This window comes from Pleurodeles waltl, chromosome 1_1 (assembly GCF_031143425.1).
Source record: "Pleurodeles waltl isolate 20211129_DDA chromosome 1_1, aPleWal1.hap1.20221129, whole genome shotgun sequence".
NCBI lineage: Eukaryota > Metazoa > Chordata > Amphibia > Caudata > Salamandridae > Pleurodeles > Pleurodeles waltl.
In genome coordinates, this window is record NC_090436.1 from 858,615,454 (window position 1) to 858,631,680 (window position 16,227).

Here is a 16,227-nt window from a genome sequence, read left to right on the forward strand (position 1 = left end):
GTAGTGAAAAACAAATTTGAGAGTGGTTAGGTCTGGCAAAAGGTGTATTTTGCCAGGCCGAATTGGCAATTTAATACTACATATATGCCTCAATGACAGGCCTGAGACATGTTTTAATAAACTACTTATGTGGGTGGCGCAATAAGTGCTGCAGGTCCACTAGAAACATTCAAATTACAGTCCCTGGGTGCATGTTGCGCCACTTTACCACAGACTTATACGTCAAGTTAATGTACCAATCATGTACGGGCCAGTTTTAGCAGGTTTTAAGGAACAAGCACTTTAGCACTGATAACCTGTCCCAAAGCCAACAAAAACAAATGAGGGGAGTAGGTAAATGTTTGGGGGAAGACCACCTTAAAGGCTGACAGGCCTCACACAGGGATAATAGCTTCTACTGATGACATGCACTTTGAGGGGAGAAGAGAGGGATGAGAAATCAACCCTGTGATGTCATTACGAGCCAAGTGACATCTGATACCACATTTGCTAACCCTTGCATTTTGGTGAACTGACATTCAAGACAAGAATTTGGGCAAATGAAAAAACTGCTAAATTAATGGGACTTGCTACATACAGTGCTCACAACATAACAGAAAGCCAGAACAAGGAAACAAAAGTAATGAAGAAGAGGCTAAGCAATGAAATAAGGCAATGTTCAATGAAGAAGGTGTCGGTAACATGATGAGAGGGCATTGCCTCAGGGAAATATTAAATACCAGTGTGTGAGCCCAGATAGACACTTAGAAGGGGCCATGAAAAAACAAGTGTAGTCAGCCATTATTTTGTAATGAATTATTGTTTAGAAGATGCAATGCAGCTCAATTTTTATTTTTCAGTTAGGAGAGTGTGATTGTGACAACTTTGTGCAAGACAAGCAACTGGTTAAAGTTATAAAAAGCCAAAGCCAGCTGATGCGTCTCTGCTGGAAACCTGGTGGTTTGCACACCTACCTCTACATGAGGTAGGTGAAATCCAGGTTTAACAGATTGCTTATCTGTTGCTTTTTTGTCAGATATTTGCATCTGCCAACTTCTAAAAATCCCCCATTGAATTATGTTGTCCTAAATTGTGCACTGCACATTCCCAGGGTGGGTGGGCATTGACATGAGGTGAGCAACTATGTTGTGTATAGAGGTCTCTGAGAGAAAAGTCATTAAAACGTACACACACATAAGATCTGGAGGCAGTAACATATTGGAATAAAAATGGAAATATGATGCTTCTAGAATACTTTACCGCTCGCGCTTGGTTTGTTCGTCTATAGAAAGAGAGAAAAATGATGATGGAATATTTAATACACACCAGTGTAATAAACATAATGAACTGTAGCTTTCTTAAACTACTGTAGCATTCTCTTAGGTAAATCTCTGCACATTATAACCCTAATATACACAAGTAACCCACACAGGTCAGTTTAGATTGGAGTGACTATGATAACCACATGTAGCAGTGAACATCCTAGCAAACTCTAAATCACCTCTGTGAAATAGCATATACAGCACCACAGATTAGTCATATACATTAAATGCATGTAAATGGTTCATGGATTATCTTTCCTCCACTCAAGAGGCCTCTTACACTATGCCCCAAAATCCCCTGAATTAACTCATTCATTCAATGATTCCTGGGCGATGTAGGGTAGGTGTTTGCATCTGAGGGCAATGCCATTTAGTTGCTTTCCTGAAGTATAACAGTTCTCAGGACTAAAAAAGCCGTTCATAGTAGACAAGCTACTTCAAAGAAATATGTACTTGTGTTCCTTTGTATGTTGATGATCAATGATATTTGGAATCCGGCCGATGTGAACGCTCAAGGAAATCCTACAATACGGACTGCAGAAACGTGTTCATAAAGAGGTAAAATGGGAGCTTTTAAGAAATTCTCACTGGGTCCCAGAATGGTCAGTGCTCGAAAGTTGTAAATGCAGAAGGGACTATACTGCAAGTAGTCAGTAGCTGTGTCACTCTGAATTCCATATGCAACAGGCAGAAGATGACGGACTTCCTCCACATGGATATGGACATCATAGATAGGATATAGACTAATGCTAAAGAACGTATATGCATATTATGTACTCATTCACTATTGGATGAGCACAATATTGCTACGTAGTATTAAATATACCATTTTAAATTAATGAATACATGAGACCGAATAGGTGATTTGTGAGCTTGACAATGGGAATGCTTGAATTCAAAATCCTTTTTTAAGAAAATGTAACTTTCATATAACATGGAACATTTTAACCATAAATAACAAATAAAAGTAGTCACGTCTCCATGACACATACATATATATCGCCTTTTTGTCTCTGTGATAATACTACTTCCTCTGTAAGTTTCAGTGAATATTCCCCATTTAGATCTCTCTTAGGGTAACATATTATTACATTGCCCCACCAGTGGGTGAATTCCAGTGTGTCCCTAACACGTGTGTAGCACTATTCATTCCCTTTCTTGTGCACTGCTTCCTCATTGATATTTGCTCATATACGTCAAACTCTTCTCCTTGATCGTCAGTGTCCACAACCCTGTTCAACATCTCAATCCACACCTCCAGGTTTTCCACTACCTTTTCATTCTTGCTTGTCGATTTAATATGTGTTTCTTTTGCTAATACCCACTCCAGTACATTCTTAATCCACATACCCCATATTGGGAACCTTGTACCAACTGCTATGCATCTTTGTGCCAACACAAGTGTTTGTTTGAAGAACTTATGTTGCAGCTTTTTAGTCTGTACTTTTGTTGGAATTATCCCAAACAGCCCTTGCGGTGTGGTAAGCAGCAGTGAAGTACGTATCACCTACGCTAACTCTACAATAAACTTTGCCAAGAGAGTGGCCATCAATGGACGTAACCAATTCAGATACAGAAAGGTAGCTTCCAATGCACAGCACTTTGGCCACCAGGATCACCACAATGATTGAATTTTACTCAGTAAAATCGAGGTTAGGTAAGTGTGGTGATAGAGCGTTCCGTGCCAACAATTTACCTGTATCTCGGATGCTCTTGGGTCGACGAATCTTTTGGCCTAGTTGGGCTCTCCTTACCCGAGAGAAACTCAAGTTCAATCAAATCAAATAATCAATATCGAACATAAGCAGTACCACGAACAACATAACACTTCACAATTAATCCAGACATCATTTCGGCGAGACCGTGACCTTTCGGCCGCGAATAACCACACCAGTTTTATGCAAAGTTAGTGAATTTATTTCCCTATATTAACAAAGCTAGCACAATGTAGATATGTCTCAACACCAAATGGTAAATGTAAACGAACATTAATAGCTGTCCACATCTGCGGAAAAGATGCAATCTATGCAGCATTTGAATAACAATGCCTTCTATAATGGCAACGCAAACTACTAAAACAATAATCTGTAATGAACTAATTACATACATTGATCAGCATAACAAGGTCTCAAATTGCATCGTGCATCGAAGGAATCCTCACCTATCCTCAAATTAGCATCAGCATGTGGGACTTCATGCAAAACAATTTGGCAACATTAATTTGGAAAACTTCTAACTAGGGCACTAATCAAAATCAGCAGTTGGTTACCTAAAAAGGAAACACAATGCAATTGTACAATTTTTATTTTCATATTTACCAAATTCAATCAGCACTCAAGGAAGTCTTCGTCTCACAGGTACCGATTTCGATCAGCATGGGTACCGGTTCCGATCAGCATGGGACGGGGCAAAGGGGCAGGGTGGACGGGGCAATTGCCTCACGGCGGCAAGACTAAGGACAAACTACTTCATGCAAGGGGCAGATCAAAGTTAAAGTCTCTAGGGCAAGAATTAATTAAAGTCTCTTTCTCTCGATTAGAGAAAGCATCAGAGTCTCATTCAAGATGGCGTTGCTCATCAATTGGCTCGATGGGTGCAATGGCGTCAATGGCGTCAATAGCATCAATGGCTACTTTCTCCTCGTGCACCTGATTTTTATAGACAACAGTTCAAATCCAGTAGGGTCTTCCATTGGAGGGTTCATAGGTTAGCTTCAAATTGACCAATCAAAAACAACAGTTTACAAGCTTTTACTTAAGCATATATTATCCTTGGAGTCGGGTACGTAAGTTGCAACATCTTATACCAATTAACTCACTCTCAGAGCTTCCATTGTCCGCACCTGCAGATTGACCTTGGAGCAGAGGAAAAGATGCCTTGCTGGCATGAAACCTTAAGATAAGCATGTGAACCGAGCCCACTGGAAAAGTACAGCTTCAAGCAAGAATACACGTTTATTAGCACAGTGGAAAAATACGAGCATCAAAACCGTGAGACAAAGCAACTAGACCGAAGCCTCTACTAAAGTTATGCTAAGCTAATACATTTTAAACAAGCAAATCATGGCACACGTTTACGATTAAGTCGGATTAGTACATTTCTAATACATCACGTTATATAAAGCACGCTTATAAATGATGGCAAACTACTCTGAGGGCACATTTTGTCCCCGTACAATCTTTATTAATTCGGTTAAAGTCACACATGATTATTGCAGCACTACGTTTATGCGCTAATAAATGTAAAACCTTCATTTCCGCGTCACCAGTGGTGCACAAAGTTAAATTAGATCAATTTAAATAATGCTTCACCCGGTTCCTCTCTCACCTGTGTGCCTGCAGTATCCCATTCCATATTGCTTATCTGCTCCTCTAGCTCTAAAAAACAGTTTAGGTTTATTTAGTTACATATAGCTATTCATGTATGCCACTTTAAGTCTACAGAAGCCCATTTGCACCACAGCTTCCAAGGTTTTTGTAATTGTAGGGTAGCTTGGAATCCTGTCCAGATTTCCACCGCGGTGCCAGGCAGTTTATAGTATTGTCGAAAGTGATCAGGCCCCACAGCAAACATTTATTTTGCCTCTTGAAACATGAGAAAGGCATCTCCAGGGTACAGATCTCCAAGGGTTTTGCAGTCTTCCTTCCCCCAGGCTGCCACCAAAATTAGGACCATTCCTTGCATTTTGCAGACCCACTCTTGCTCCAAGCATCTGTTGATGATGGATCCGTGGAGGCCCCTTGTAATCTCAAAGTTCCATCCTCCTCAACCATTGGTGTGCTCCACCCTGAACCACCCTGTCTCCACCTCCCACAGCAGGAACAACGGTGCCCCAGCTTGGCGGCATCCGGGCAGAGCCCCAGTTGCTTGCGCATCCCTACCAAGTTTCCCACTTCAAGCCAGTCCCAAATACCCTTGATCTGCAAACTCCCTCTGCTATTCCGACATCCTCCTGTTTTCGAGCAGGTTCAAAGAAACAGAGAATTAGTTACAATGCTTTTATACAGAAAGCGATATTTAGCTAACAATGTATGCATAATATGACGTACTGAAAGTCATTAGAAACCCTCTTGTGAATACTAAGGAACTGAACACGAAAATGTTGGCGGATTTGCATTCCTATTGGAAGGAAGTTCATCCACTGTTTTTTGGATGTCTTAGACAAGTCCCTTTCGCATGGAGAAATGTTGCAAACCTATAATAATAGACTGAACACTATAAGACCTTGCTGTTATCACCCAAAATTAGAGTTGCTCATACAATTAGTTTGATAATCAATGCACAGGTGCTAAACGCAGCCCTATTATTTTGCATGAAAAAATACAATCTTAAAATAATAAAGAAGGGCTCATCTGTACAAGAAGTGATCGTAAACTTGTATGGAAAAGAAGAAAGAAGAAAAGGCGACTCATGCTTGGGAAGACTCAGCTTTAGAATGTTTAATCTGATTTAGCATAATTTACAGAGTGAATAACTTCGGCATAGCTTGGAGTCTTAACAAGCAGATTTTACCCAAGACCTATAATCCTTCACGTTTCACACACCACATTCCCAACATTCTCTACGTCCTTGTTAATTTGAGATCCCAGTTGACTCCATTTGACATGTTTAAGGCCTTCGTGGATAAAGGCAACCATTTCGTGTCAGGTTTATGAATTGTGTTTCCTTAACCAAATTATTCCGAATCTACTGGAAAAAGTCAGAAACAATCCCAGTGGTGAAAAGGGATGTAAATCTGAGCTGCGTAATGCAATTACAAAGTAATTTCATTATTGGTCAGGTTAGTCACTAAACTTTTGCATCATTGAAGTGTGACTTGATTTGAGGATGAAGGAATCCTAGGGCCAGATTTACAATGCTTTCATGAAACACAAGCAGAAGGGGAAGTTGCTGCGTTGCATGCAACAGAGAAAGCACAAATGTGCCATATCTGCTAAGATATGACACACTTCAGACCTCTCCCAGAGCTGGTGCACTTCAGGAAGCCTAGTGTCAACACAGGCACCTGTGCACAAAATCACAACGGTGCCTGGGTAAAGGGTAGGCCTATCTTTTTATGTGCAGAGTTCTCCAGCCTGACTGTGGCGTCTCCACAGTCGTAAACATACTATGAACTTGTTGTTTGTGAATAAAAGGAAGTAAATTTACACGAAAGTGTAAATTTACGTTGGTGAAACAGACCCATATATGTGTATATACAGCGAACCTTACAAAACTCTCTAGGATGTTCATCCACTTCAACTCCTTTCTGGAAAGGTTTGGGGTGATCGGTCAAGTGGAGGCAATAAAAAGGCAATTTTCCCATGCAATGTCCGTAACAAAAGTTTAGAGAGTGATAGAGCAAAAACAGCTGAAAGGAATTGCACCAAATCTGGCAGAATGCTAGGGAGCAGATTTACTATGATTTTGCATCTGGATTGTGTCACTATTATGTGCAGCCTCAATGCAAAATCCTTTTTGGCATTTACCAAACCACACAAAGCCGCTTTGCGTGGCTTTGTAAATACAAAGTAATGGATTGCAGTGCATAGAGAGATAGGAATTCCTCAGATGTTTTTATTGATAATAACCTTGCCGACATTTTATTAATCCCCATGAAACTTTCCAGACCTATTCCTTTTTTTACATTTGTTGATTATGCAAAGTTTTATGGTGATTAGATAAGGGGATGCAATGAAAAAAAGGGGGTCCCACAACGTTTTTTCACCAATGCATATTCCATAGACTTTTTAGACAGACATAGCAGCAAAATGGTAGAATGGATTTTCATGAAATTTGGCAGGAATATTGATTATAGTGTGGACATGGTCCTTTATGTTATTTGACCTAAATTGGTTCAGTAGTTTTTATGCAATAAGGGTCAAGAACGTAGTGATATAATGGGATGTGATATACTTCCGGTACCTTAGTGCCATCCTGCCGCACCTGCCGATGACGAAATACAACATGACTGGTTAATGAAAGCTCTTGCATAAAAAGCCAGCCACATTGTTTAGACTACACATTGGATTTGTTCAGTGTTTTTACATAAAACATAGCTTAGTACTCTTTGTGTAACGTGTAGGAAAAATGAGGCAGTTTAGGAAAGTCTGTAGTCACAGAGGATAGGTCTATCGTTTTAAGTCTGTAGACACAGGGAAAAGTATTTTTATTGATTTAGTATATTTTTTAAATAGTTTACAGAGTACCAGAAAGTATTGCGATATTGATGGAAATTAGAAAAAAATAAAATTAAATATAAGAAATGACACTTTACAACACTCCGCTCTACGATACTCTGAAATGCCATTCCACTCTATGACACTCGACTCCAATCTACGACATGCCACTCCACTATACGCCACTCCAATTTATGCCCCTTCACACTAAGACACTTTACGACACACCTGTTTATGACATGCCACTGCACTCTGGTTTACAACACGCCACTCTACACCAGTCCATTCTACAAGACCCTACTCTAACCTATGGTCATCCACTCTGCCACTCAACTCTACGACATTGTACGATATGCCACTCCACTACACGCAATGACATACCACTCCACTGTGTGACACGCCTCTCCACTCTGACAGGTCACTCCACTATACAACATGCCACTCCACTCTACACCACTCCACTCTACACTCCTCCACTGTAAGAAACTGTATGACACACCACTGCACTCTACTCCATGACATAGCACTCCATTATATGCCAGTCCACTCACAAGACTCAACTCCACTCTATGGGCCTCCACTTTATGTCACCCTACTCCACTCCACAAGTGCCACTGCACTCCAAAATAATATCTTCAGGACATCCAATTGAATCATTTATTTTTTTAAGGCATCACATAACAAATCTCTTCCATTTAAAGGCATAGGTTGTTATTTTGCTTTCTTAAGAATAGTCAGACAATCTGGAGGAAGATGTAAGTGTCCATATTGAATATTTTCAGGAGCAATGATCCCAAATTCAAGAATTGTATGTTGGGATGAAATATCTTCCCTTGCATCCTCAACAGAATGTTGTGTTTACACAGCAACCTCCTGTGGGACCCGATGGAGCGGTGAAGTAGTGCTGGATGGTGTTATTGGAATCATTAAAGTGCCCAATACTTTGAGCTTGAGTAGTATAGTTGGTAATAAAGGAATAAGAGAAAAGGCATGAGAAAACTTTTTGACCAGTTGATCAAAAGGGCATAGCCCAAGGAGGTTGGTTCCGACATTCTTGATGCAAAGTTTGGACATTTTGCATTTTCTCCCAAAATAAGTCCATGTGGAGAAAACCGCAGTCTTGGAAAATGCCCAGCAAAACTGTATTGTCTAGTTCTCAACCGTGGTTGTCTATAAAGTATCTGCTTAGTAGATCTGCTTGACAATTTTGGATGCCTGGTAACTGAACTGCTTGGATCAATAGGTTCCTGGCTAGTAACCAATGCAAGATTGTATCAGCTTGTATAGAAAGGATCCTTGTTCTGGTAGCCCCTTGCTTGTTTAGATTGCTGTGGTATTGTCTGTCTGAATAAGAATCTTGTTGGCCACTAGAGATGGCGCAAATGCTTTCAAGGCTAGCAAGGCCAGCTTAATTTCTAGAACATTTCTTTTATACATTTACTCTTTCTGTGACCATTTGTTTTGTATCATTGAGATCTTGTAAATGCACTTCCCACCCTGTCAGGGAATCATCTGTGACAACTGTTTGTTTTGGAAGATCGGGGAAAAAAGGGATTCCTTTCAGTAAATTGTCTCTTTTGCACCACCACACCAGAGACTGTCTTGTTTGTGTTGTGAGAAAAAGTTTGTCTTCCCAATTGTCCTTTAATTGAGACCATTGATCCTCGAGAAACTGCTTTAGGGGTCTCATCTTGAGACATGCATTTGACATTACATAAATGCAAGACGCCATGGACCCTAGTAGGATCTTAGGTAATCTAGAAGTTGCCAAGGTCAAGAGATTGACTCCTCATAATTTCTTACAAAGTTAAACTCATAGGCAAAAGGATAATATGTGAACTGTGCCAGGTCTTTTCATCAGAAGGCGTGAATGTGAGAGAGAATGGAGAGTTAAGCATAGGGAAATTACCAGAGTGAGACATGGAGGTGAATGAGTGGTAGCTCCCCCATTTGAAGCCAAGGTGAGACTAACAGTATGGTAAATGAGACAAGGCACAGCCACCCCCCCTTTCTGGAGGAACCCCGGACTGTGAAATGCTAATAAAAGTTTGAATGAAATATTAATAAAGGTTTGTGGTTAAATGCTCACACGGATCCAAAGTTGCAATTCCCAGAAAATGGTTCTTTGGAACTGAAACATAGGAAATATTTGCAGAAGTGTATGAACGAGGGAAAGAAACCACCCAACCTGCAGTGAAGGAGGCATATAATAAATAGAAGCAGTGAGCGTTAGGCAAAGCAAATGAGTGTAAAGGAAAGGGACAGGTGCATAAGATGTTGGAATGTATGAGAAAAGACGTGCTACAGAAGCGAAGGGACATTGGCAAAAGGCAATGGGTTGTACCCTGTATTAGAAAAGACAAGACTTTTTGTTTTTTGACTTACTATGATATATTCATATCACCCTAGAGCGCACTAAAATTCTACTAAGCATGTTACATGCATTACTAATTGACTGTGTGCATTTTATTTAATCAATTGCTCATTTTCTGCATAATGCAGTAAGAGTACCCTTATTCTAGTGACTGCACAACAAAACCAAAATTGTGGAATTAGTGCTGTCTATACCTTCTGCATCAGTTCACCAAGGACTTCTCACATTCTGTCTAATGAGAACATCCTTGCACCTAAGTGAATATCACTTAGGTTCATTGTAGCTCCTGTTCCAGCTTTCAGTACTTAGATAAAGAAAATTGTATACATATTACAAACTAATTTATAGGTTTTCAGGATTACATGCTCCAACTGATTAAGGATGGGCACTCTGTTCAGTAGAAATGACAACTGCCTTGCAGTATTTTTGCTTGCTTATCAGCTATTTCAAATTAAACACATGCTGGACTTTATAAGCTATCCAAGGTGTTAGTTTTCTTTTACACCCCACGCCCACTGATTTTTGCTTTGGCTATGAACAAAAAACAAAATAAAAGTATTATGTGATTTGTCAGAATCTTTTTTAGAGGGCCAGAGGACTAGAAGTGGTCACTGGATCCAACCATTGGGGTTGAGACCTTTTACTACTTCTTCTGTCCTGAGGCCCAAACTATTTAGGGCTCGTAGTAACTGGGCGAAATACTAGCCCTTCACCACTTGACTCTAGTAGTAGCATGCATCAAGCAGTCCATGGCTCCTATGCGTAAGCTCATAACTTAAAATACCTACAATGACCCCAATAAGGTGATTGTCCAGTCGAATACTTACTTTGTATAATAAAGGAGTATTTATTATACACACAAACACAGCACATTCAATAAACCACAAGGTCATCTCTCACATCTAGCACCCTAGTGCTTAACAGTGCCCACCCCCTCTCCACTTTCATGGTCATCGACCCCATTTTCCTTCTCACTAAACACTGCAACCCTGTCTGCTTTCAGGAGGTGACCCGAGGAATGGCTCATACTAGTAATGCACCTCAAAATCTGGCTTCGGTCTCCGATATTCAGCTCCTAGGTGGAAAACTGCTGAAGTTGCACAAGATTCAAAAGAGAGTGGTTGTCTCGCCACGTCGGTCCTGACTGGACTGAGCATTTTGCACTCTACTCACCAGGACCCACTGACAAGAATACCTGTTAGGCCTCACTCTCGGAAGGGTCTCTCCTCCTCCTCACAGGGCACACTGTTCTTGGCAGCCAGACAGATGGTTCTCTAGTCACAGGGCAAGTGTTTTTTGACTACTGGATGATGTCCCCTCACCCACATGGGAGACTGGCAGACCTGTCTCCCCAGTCCTGGTTGCATGCAGCAGCTGAAAGTCTGGTGACCTCTTTTCTCCTGATGAATTGTGCTGCTGAACAACTTGAGGGTTCCATTCCTCTTTTCTCCTGATGAACTGTGCTGCTGAACAACATGTCCTTTCCATGGTTCCACGTTTAATGTCCAAATGTGATTTTGGGCCAAATCTAAGTCACGGCAGGTGCCCCCCTATCATGCCATGGGGCCAGAGTAAATTACTCCATCCTCATGCTGGAGAGGTGACCCAGCTAAATTATGAATGACTGCCAAGCAGACGGTCTTTTATTGATGGCAGTTCCTTGTTACGCTTTTTACTCTGTGCTATTGGGCTGTGTAATCCTCTTTTCTTTTAAAAAAGAAAATCCTGAAACTGGATTTCATTCTGTAAAGAAAGATTTCACACTCCCCTCGTCATGGGAGTCTTCTCCCATGGTAGGGAAGCATTATTACAATGTTACTGTCTCTTACAGTCAGGTTTTACCTAGCGGTTAGAAACTGATTCAAAGGCCTAAGCCTTCCTATCTATCAAAATTCCGTGGTACACTGTGCTAACCTTATCAAACCCAGCATATCCATGCAAAGATGGAACCTGCGGGCCTACATGGTAGGTGCCATACATACCTAAGCCAACATTCACTTGGCTTTACGTAAGGCAGTACTTAATTGACATTGACAAAGCCACACAAATCAATATTGCATGTCCTTGCATCACTTTTCACCTGCAAAGTAACACAATGCTGTGCTTTGTGCTGTGTTGTATTACCCTCTTTTGGGGAGGTGTTACAGGTGGAGCATGAGCGCTCCCAAGCATCCACCCATGTATCTGACACAAACCCAGATCTATTAAAGTTATTAACCTGGGTTTGCGCCAAGAATGGTGTGCCAACCCAAGGCTGGTGTACAAGGACGAATACTTTATTTCCCTTCGTTACTTCCTCTTTGCATATGTGATGCATTCAGCAGCACACCTACAAAGACCAATTAGACTCAAAGGCAATAGGCAGCCATAAATACACCAGCTCAGTGAGAACAATGAAGAGCTCCACATCTTTGTGAACATGCACAAAACAGGTATGCTGCCACCATTGTGTTCATGTCACTTAACTCCTGGCAAAGCAGACAGTGCACATTCTGATGATGCTGGGAAGGGGGGCACCTAGCACTTGTTCTCCGCTAGCCTTTTAATGGGGGGGATATGTGGGGGAAATAGCCATGAAAAGGCTGGCGGAGACTAAAGGTGTTTCAGTGCCACCCAGGCTGATTGCAACCAGGACTGTCGTCACCTCATCAAGATCTAGAATCCTGGCGGAGATGACAGAAAGATGGCCGCCAGCCTCATGATGAGGGCCCAAGTCTAATAATATTATTAGGAAGAGAAGTGAAAATTCAGAGCTAAATCTCTAAAATATCAAGGAATACAAGGTTTACACTTTTGCAATTCAAATTTCTAAATAGCAAATATTTTACAACTAAGATAGTAAAAGGGTTTTACCACATATTTAATGATACCCAAATATTGTTGCATATTAAGGAGGGAATATGTGTGTGCTGGAAGAGGTGCACCTCAAAATATTAACTCCCATTTTTCCTTCGGGAATCCTTTACAGTCCAACACCACCTAGCCGCCAATTACTCAATGCACACCAGACCCTTCACTCATACTGGCTCCTCTGGCCCTTCCCCTACCACCACATCAACCCTCCTTCTCCCATAACCCCCATTTCTCATCTGGTTTGTTGCCCAGTTACAAGATGTGGTTCTTTTATAGTAGAATTATCTCTTTCTTTACTCAGACATTTTGCATAACACTGCAGTGCACTGTACTGCAATCTTAAACATATTTATTGTGCCCTGTTTAGGTGGCCATAACCACACTTCCAAAGTATTGCTTGTTAATTTACTATACTATATGATTGTTGCCACTGTCTTTGTAATGACAAAATGTGAATAAAAATTGCTAGAAAAAAATGTAAGGTCCTGGAAGAAGTCACTGTAGTATCAACTTTAAAACACTGTTTCACCTTAATACGTTTAAAACGTTTGTCAATACTATAATGACAGAGGCCAGAATACTTAGGGTAAGTACGCCTTGTTTTATCTTTCTTAGTAATACTGATGTTCCTAATAACATATGCCAATATATTGTGAATTTTAATGCAGTTTTCATATTTTACAGTACTTGTTAATTTTAATTTATATTTTATTTAAAAATATGTGTTACCTTATATTTACTTACATTTTAAATTGATTTATGTTTTCATTTTTTGCAGGGCCTGCGCTTTATTGGAGGATTAGTTGAGCATTGCTTATTTTTCAGAAAAATATAGACGTTTGTAATTTGATTCCATTATTAATTTAATTTTTATCGACTAATAATTGCTTATGAAATTATTTTTCTAATATGATTTTTCTCAGTTTGTGGGTCGTTTGGGGTGAGTATACAGTATTTTAATATATTGTAATATACCACATTAATTTTTAATATATTTTTCATATTTTTTAACAATTCCAAAATGAGGTTCATTTTACTAAATTCAAGATTTTGTTAAATTTATTTTTTGTGTGGTATTTGTAGTGTAGATTATTTTTATGAGGATATCATTTTAGATTACAATTGTGTCATGCTAAGGATGTTCAATTTATTGAAATATTTATAAACTGAACATTTTTAATTAACATAAATACTGGGCATAGTCTTTAAATCAATTTGTACATTTAAATGAAAAATATTATTTATTTTTTTATTTTACAAAAAATGTGCACCAGTGTTAACATTTTGTATTTTATGTCAATAATTTAAATGTAATTGTTTAAGTTACATTTGACTATTGATAGGGAGTTACAGAAATAAGTTAAATATTTTCAAAGTATGCTTGATAATATTTTGTGTTTGTACCTGATAAATTTAAAGGTAAACATGTTTTATTGTGGAGTTAGGATACTGACACTTAGGCGGTCATTCTGACTTTGGCGGGCGGCGGAGGCCGCCCGCCAAAGTCCCGCCGTCAGAATACCGCTGCGCGGTCAAAAGACCGCCGCGGTAATTCTGAGTTTCCCGCTGGGCTGGCGGGCGACCGCCAGAAGGCCGCCCGCCAGCCCAGCGGGAAACCCCCTTCCATGAGGATGCCAGCTCCGAATGGAGCCGGTGGAGTGGAAGGGGTGCGACGGGTGCAGTTGCACCCGTCGTGATTTTCAGTGTCTGCTTGGCAGACACTGAAAATCTTGGTTGGGCCCTGTTAGGGGGCCCCTGCAGTGCCCATGCCATTGGCATGGGCACTGCAGGGGCCCCCAGGGGCCCCACGACACCCGTTACCGCCAGCCAGGTTCTGGCGGTCAAAACAGCCAGAACCAGGCTGGCGGTAAGGGGGTCGGAATCCCCATGGCGGCGCTGCCTGCAGCGCCGCCATGGAGGATTCCCTAGGGCAGCGGGAAACCGGCGGGACACCGCCGGTTTCCCGTTTCTGACCGCGGCTGTACCGCCGCGGTCAGAATGCCCATGGATGCACCGCCAGCCTGTTGGCGGTGCATCCGCGGTCCCCGGCCCTGGCGGTAGTCAACCGCCAGAGTCAGAATGACCACCTTAATCCTACCACTCTGTTCCTCACGGTTAACCTAATATTTGCTGAGTGTTGTTGTCCTTGAATTAGAATAGTAATTACCCTCATCTTAAATATATGCACTGTACCCAATGTGTGTAATTCAAAATACAGCAGTAAATCTACACCCAAATATTTATATTTACTGCAATGTTCGAGGGCCTGGAATTAGAAGAGTAAATTTGCATCCCTCCTGTGCACCCCTTACTACCCCAAAAACATACACTTGCAACACTGTGGGTAGGCCACGGGTTACAATAGTAAATCTGCCCTCTTCTCATATACATGAATTTTTTATCAATGTATGTCCGCCTTGAGAGAGAATACTAACCCTCTGAACTTTCCCTAATGTAAATTTGATTGGAGTTAGAACAGTAAATGTACACCGGTTACAAATATGTGCTATAACCAATGTATATGGGTCTGTCGTTACAAAAATAATTCAGACCCGCCAATGTATGTGGGGTTAGGATGGGAATATATGCCCTTTAAGCAATATGAATGTTCCCCAATGTTGGTTGGACTGGAAAATCGACTCCCCCACCTAGTTACTTTCCCCAATGTATGGTGTACTGGAGTTAGCATTGTAAGGTTGAACCGACTGTAAGTACTTTCCCCTATACTGACTTCCCATCCAATTTTTTTTTTTTATTTCATACGTTTAGTAAATTCTTAATATTAATATATATTTCTTGTTTAAATACTTATGAAAGATTTGTCAAAGAGACAAATTATTTTACATGTTTATTATAGTGCAATAAATTAAGATATGTTTATATACATGTTTAGAATGTGACATTTAGAGCCTCAATATGAGTACAGCAGCAGCTTCCGACGGGGAGGTTGCCACTGTGTGGTTACCTCCCTGCCAGACCCATTACGACTTTCCCGCTGGGCTGACGGGTGGAAACCACGTTTTCAGCCCGTCAGTCCAGCGGGAAAGTGCGGCGGCATTGTTGAGTGCTTGTAATCGAGCATGTGGCAATGATGCCACCGGAGGGGGCACCAGCACCTCCGCAATGCTCACTGTCTGCAGAGCAGACAGTGAGCATTGAGAGGGTGCTAAGCAAGGGGACTCTTGCACTGCCCATGCCAAGTGCATAGGCATTGCAGGGGTCCCCCTGTGGCCCCCTGCACCTGGTCTCTGCCAGCCTTTTCATGGCGGTGATACCGCCATGAAAAGGCTGGAGGAGAACTAGCTCGTGTTCAGATGGGCATCAATGCATGTAGCGCCACCCTGGCTGATTCCAATCTCCACCACCGTCAGCCCGTCGGGATCACCGATCCTAGCGGTGACGGCGGTAACCTGGCGGTGTGACCGCCAGGGTCATAATGTGGCGGCCAGACCACCAGCCTCATAATCAGGCCCTTAGTATCAATTGCATATTTCTTTATTGGGGTTGAAAATCAATTAATTGTGTAAAATGTAGTGTTTTG

The 16,227-nt window shown here is 41.2% G+C and overlaps 1 protein-coding gene across 1 annotated transcript in view; it reads right to left on the reverse strand.

Moving 5' to 3' along the window:
- LOC138302262 (trichohyalin-like) overlaps positions 1-16,227 on the reverse strand; it is a 250,555-nt gene that overhangs the window by 81,222 nt on the left and 153,106 nt on the right. The window contains exon 9 of the mRNA XM_069242564.1: positions 1,240-1,261. Coding sequence (XP_069098665.1) covers positions 1,240-1,261 — 22 coding nt within the window. The remainder of the gene's footprint in view (positions 1-1,239; positions 1,262-16,227) is intronic.